The sequence below is a fragment of the Montipora foliosa genome, chromosome 5, assembly GCF_036669935.1.
Source record: "Montipora foliosa isolate CH-2021 chromosome 5, ASM3666993v2, whole genome shotgun sequence".
NCBI classification, from domain to species: Eukaryota; Metazoa; Cnidaria; class Anthozoa; order Scleractinia; family Acroporidae; genus Montipora; species Montipora foliosa.
Window position 1 is genome coordinate 39,354,715 of NC_090873.1, and position 5,000 is coordinate 39,359,714.

Here is a 5,000-nt window from a genome sequence, read left to right on the forward strand (position 1 = left end):
AGAAGTTGTCCGGCCAAACTCAAACACAATCCTGTTGTTTTTGTTATTAACCGCTACATCAATTGGTCCAACTCAAAGAAAAACAAAAGAGAAAATTCCTCTTAATACCTTGGCCGCGGAAGCGAAAGATTGCTTGAATAATCGGGAATTCTGCAAACCCGTCAAGCTTCGAAAAGTTGGGATTTCACTTGTTAGCCTGGGAAATTCATTTTTGTTTCTTCAGTGATGTATTGATTTTTGCAAAGAATCATCACAGCATGCATTTAGCGCTTTATGTTTCATAATTCAGTTAGCAAGTTGTTATCGACGCTGGAAGACAAATATTGATTTTTGGAAAATGAACACCGATCAATGTGATCAGCGTTTCCGATCTTAAAATTTGCATTTGTAAATTTTGTATGCTAAAAATATGATTTCAAATCCCCCATTCTTTCAATATTTTAAACATGTTTTGCTTGTATGACCAGAGAGAGAAGAATTGGGAAAAAGGAGAAGGCTTTTTCCGAGTTCTAAAAGCCAAACTAATTAGCGTCCCTAGGCTAATAACGGACAGGAAGAACTTAAGTTGTGTTGACGTGGCGCTTGTTAAACTAAACACGAGGCAGAACTATCCACTGTCAACTGCACTGTGAGTTTCGCGAGACTAAAATGTTGTATGAAGCCGAGACGATAGTTCTGATTGCCCTGCCAGCTTTATATAATTACAAGTAGTATTTGATAGTAGATGAATAATATAGTTTGTCGAATTCTGGCTTCGTGCTCGCGATATGTGAAGTCAGGACGAAAGTCAGTTGTCAGTGTTTTTTGTAAGGTAATCACTCTATTTGCATATAAAATGCAGTGCTGTTTATACAATCGCTGAAAATAGACTGCAAATCTAAACAAAAGATAAACAAAATCTTGTTTCAACACGATCTTAGAGAGGCTTAAAATTATAGCGCAGAAGGCGAAACGCCATACTCGAGTTAATCAGTCCAGTGCATATGTGGAGAAGCCGACACTAACAAATCAATTCTGACACTATGAACTCCATTGTAGTTTGCCTTTTCGTGTTTATCCTTGGTTTGCTGGCTGTGAAAACTCCAGCCGAAGTTGACAGGAGTGAAGGGCCTGGTCGGAACCCAGGATCGCTTGAGAAGAGAAGCTCGGAACTCTCAAACGCTTTCCAAGAATCTTCGCTTATCACCAGAAGAACTGTTGGGAAACACAACTCGGGTTTGTATTTTTTTTGCGGGTAAAAAATATAAGGCAATTGCACCATAATAAGAAAAAAAGTTGGCAGGCTATATGATTGGCTGTGAGTATGCTCACGCAGACCGCGCCACTGTGTAGATCCACGAATCGAAAGCCTCACTAATACGACACGTATTCTCTGTTGCTATTTACAGATCGATGGCGAAAGATGAATTTCGCTCCAGTTTGTTTTGGTGCGAAGAATCAAGAGTTTGGCAGATTCTCCGTCCACTACGTCTCTGGTGGAAAGCTTTCTGCAGTAAAATTGGTTCACTTGTACGGTTACGTGACGTGCGACAGTCGGCAAGTTTCCTACTGGTCCTACTGGGGCTGTGGTGACTACTACTCCGGTGACAAGATCGCGGTTGTCATAACAACTGCGACCAATCATGTTCTTTTGCCGCAAGGCCAGTTCATTGTTGCTCAAGGTTCTAAATGGTCCAAAGTTCCCGGATACACCTCGGTCTCTCCTGAGCTTGAGCTGTCGTTTTTTAATCCTTATTCGGTCCAGTCAGGCCAAGAGCTCCGCCTGTGGTATGGCGAGGATTTTATGAATGTTAGCGAGGGAGACAATGGGGGAAGAGCCTGCGTCGATATTTACGCAATCTATATCTGAGACATCCTGGAATGCTTTTTTTCAGATCCTAACAGATTTTGTAACTTCGTGAATGGGGTTTTAATTATGATAGCTTTTTACTCGCAAATGTTATCTTGGCTACCAGTGTTCAGGATTTTTGCTATGCCAACGTGGAGCGGATGGAAAAAAATTCGTAATTTCACTGGTTTTTTGCTTATTTGTATCTTGATTAAGAAAAGGGTTTTCGGATTTAAAATGCTTAAGAAATAATAACGAAGCAATAATGTAAACTATAAAGGACATAAAATATGGGATTTGTTTTTCATTTCATTTGCACACTTTCAAATAAACTGAGGGCATAGAAAGAAAGACTTGTTTTGTATCATCGTGGTTTGCTTCGCATTTGAACGCTTTCTGTTGACGTGGAAAAAAGTTTGAACGTGAAAGCACAAGCAACATAGCGACTACCGTCACCGGGAGATTCTGGAAAATAATAATCAATATCTAGATTCCCTTTGCATTGAGTTGTTAAATGCGCACTGTGTGTTCCAAAGTCCTAAAATGTAAATAGCATGAAAGTTAAATAAGACTATTTTACTCACTCAATATTGTTTTTACCACTTGAAAATATAATCCATATCTTCGCGTCGCCGGGTAATATCGAGCTATGCATTGAGCTTGATCGATAGGAGTTTATATGGATTTCACGTTAGATCGAAAGCTCTGAAAAGGATCTCTGTTTCGCCTTTGAAAAGCTACAAGAGAGTTCAATCCTGAAATGCAATAGTCTAAAAATACAGAACTGATGGTTACCAGATTACATGAATAACGCAGTCAATTTATGGTCGGCAGATACGAGGGGACTAGTCCCTGCGTCTAGTCCTAAGTCCCATCGCGATTTTTGTCAAACATCTAGCCACATTGAACCAAATATGGTCCTTGTGACTTGTCCTACTATAGCTAAGTCAAACTGGTTTGAAAGCTTAAAAAATGTTACTAAATTCCCTTCATTAAGTCGCTGCACACTTTTAAATATTTTTTTAGTTTTCTTTGTTTCTATAATCAAGTAAAGCTATGATCTTCGCAGTTATGAACGCAATTTTTGCAATTGCTTAGAGAAGCCTGAAAAATTCAGGACTTCAACGGCGTTTGAACCCGTGACCTCGCGATTCCGGTGCGACGCTCTGACCAACTCAGCTGTGAAGCCACTGACGTTGGGAGCTGGTCATTTGTGGGTTCCAATGGTCCCGTGAGGAATGAATCAATGATGAAATGGTATATGAAATGAATCATATATGAACTGCGGATATGAAATCAAGTAAAGCTATGATCTTCGCAGTTATGAACGCGAAAAATGACCAGCTCCCAACGTCAGTGGCTTCATAGCTGAGTTGGTCAGAGCGTCGCACCGGAATCGCGAAGTCACGGGTTCAGACCCCGTTGAAGTCCTGAATTTTTCAGGCTTCTCTAAGCAATTGCAAAAATTGCGTTCATAACTGCGAAGATCATAGCTTTACTTGATTTCATATCCGCAGTTCATATATGATTCATTTCATATACCATTTCATCATTAATTCATTCCTCACGGGACCATTGGAACCCACAAATGACCAGCTCCCAACTTCAGTGGCTTCATAGCTGAGTTGGTCAGAGCGTCGCACCGGAATCGCGAGGTCACGGGTTCAAACCCCGTTGAAGTCCTGAATTTTGCAGGCTTCTCTAAGCAATTGCAAAAATTGCGTTCATAACTGCGAAGATCATAGCTTTACTTGATTTCATATCCGCAGCTCATATATGATTCATTTCATATACCATTTCATCTTTGTTTCTATAGTAAGCAAGAATGCCTTGGAAAAAATATATATACACTGAAATGGCCAGTGACTCAGAAATAATCCAATCAAAACGCTTCATCATCAGTCCGAAAAAGTCTTGTAAAGGGTTCGCAAAAATCCTAAGAAACTGGTTAAATATCTGCTCGTGTTGTCGTTAAAAGCTCAAGTAAGGTACATGTACAGCCGGACCCCGTTTTCTTATAACAAAATGTAAGGGCGTTTCACCGGGACAAAAAAGGAGGCCGTAGTAACGAGGTGACCTTATTAACGAGGTGACCATAAGGAGGGGTTCCACTGTATTTACAAGTACTCATAAAGACTGCTTTCTCAACTAGTTCGTTCAATAAACATATAGCGAACATCGCAATGTTTTTTTAGATCTCAACCAATAGGATTTCTTTAAATTTGCGAAAATTTTGTCATTCAAAAGAAGTTCAGCTTTCACTCGAAAGGTTGAACTTTGGGAACGAAATTATCTTTTCATACATCAGAAAAAAACACTATGTAATCTGATTAGATCGGGGGGGGGGGGGGTGCCGCTGGCAGCTGCCTTTGATCCCGCCGCTTTTCTGGTTTCGATGATTGCACCAGTAAAGAAATCTGTCAATCATTTGAAAACCGTAACGAGCATGTGCAAGACGCGAACATAACAAGAGGAAATCGCAGCATGTTTCACCGCCATTTCTCTTCAGGAAGAAGTGAAATAGGCCTATTGTTATTCTCCTTTTCGTTATCGCCTTCTTTAGGAATCGGTATCACTTCGGCTATTTTCCATTCCGAGGGAAAGGTGCATGTTTCAATTGAGCAGGTGATCGTTCGGAGGATCGGTGCGAGGCAGTCTTTGATAACGCGAATAGGGATTTTATCAATCCCGGGAGACTTGTTGGAAACCATTGACGCTACGATGCCTTCATGATTTGTTTACTCTCCACGGTATTTAGCTCTGCTTGTTTCATTCTATTTTATCTCAAGGAATACTGTTTTTGACGTTTTTCTATCGCATGGAGGTGGTTTTGGGATGTAGCGAAGCAAATGAAGGTTCTTGCATTTATTTCTGCAACACATGGTTTGCTAGTTAAGGACCCAGGTTCGAAAGGGTTTAAACACTTAGAAGACTCTCTGCTTAGATCGAATATAGCTACAACACTGTATCACGTAACAGCAATGTTATGGTATCATATGAAACACCGATTATTTCCAAACAAGATGCGATCATTATTGTGATGTAATAAGGTACCTGGCAACAGGAAAGCCCAGCAAAAACACCCTATATTTTGGATTTAGTTGCTCATATCTCAAAAACGAACACGGTGACACCCCTTTTTTGTGCTGAAAAGCGATTAGAAGGCCACGAT

At 40.3% G+C, this 5,000-nt stretch overlaps 2 protein-coding genes across 2 annotated transcripts in view; one reads left to right on the top strand and one right to left on the bottom strand.

Annotated features, from left to right (window-relative positions):
• LOC138004092 (uncharacterized) overlaps positions 1–5,000 on the bottom strand; it is an 888,878-nt gene that overhangs the window by 828,999 nt on the left and 54,879 nt on the right. The gene's annotated exons all lie outside the window — the stretch shown is intronic.
• Positions 918–2,298, top strand: LOC138004138 (uncharacterized). Its single transcript, XM_068850570.1, has 2 exons — positions 918–1,215; positions 1,389–2,298. The coding sequence occupies exons 1-2, from the start codon at positions 1,023–1,025 to the stop codon at positions 1,847–1,849; spliced, it is 654 nt and encodes a 217-aa protein (XP_068706671.1). The 5' UTR covers positions 918–1,022; the 3' UTR covers positions 1,850–2,298.

Excerpts from the sequence above, each read along its gene's own strand:
- LOC138004138 (XM_068850570.1), top strand. The coding sequence starts at position 1,023 with ATGAACTCCATTGTAGTTTGCCTTTTCGTGTTTATCCTTGGTTTGCTG. Across the intron at positions 1,216-1,388 it reads TGTTGGGAAACACAACTCGG|ATCGATGGCGAAAGATGAAT; the intron begins GTTTGTATTTTT and ends TGCTATTTACAG.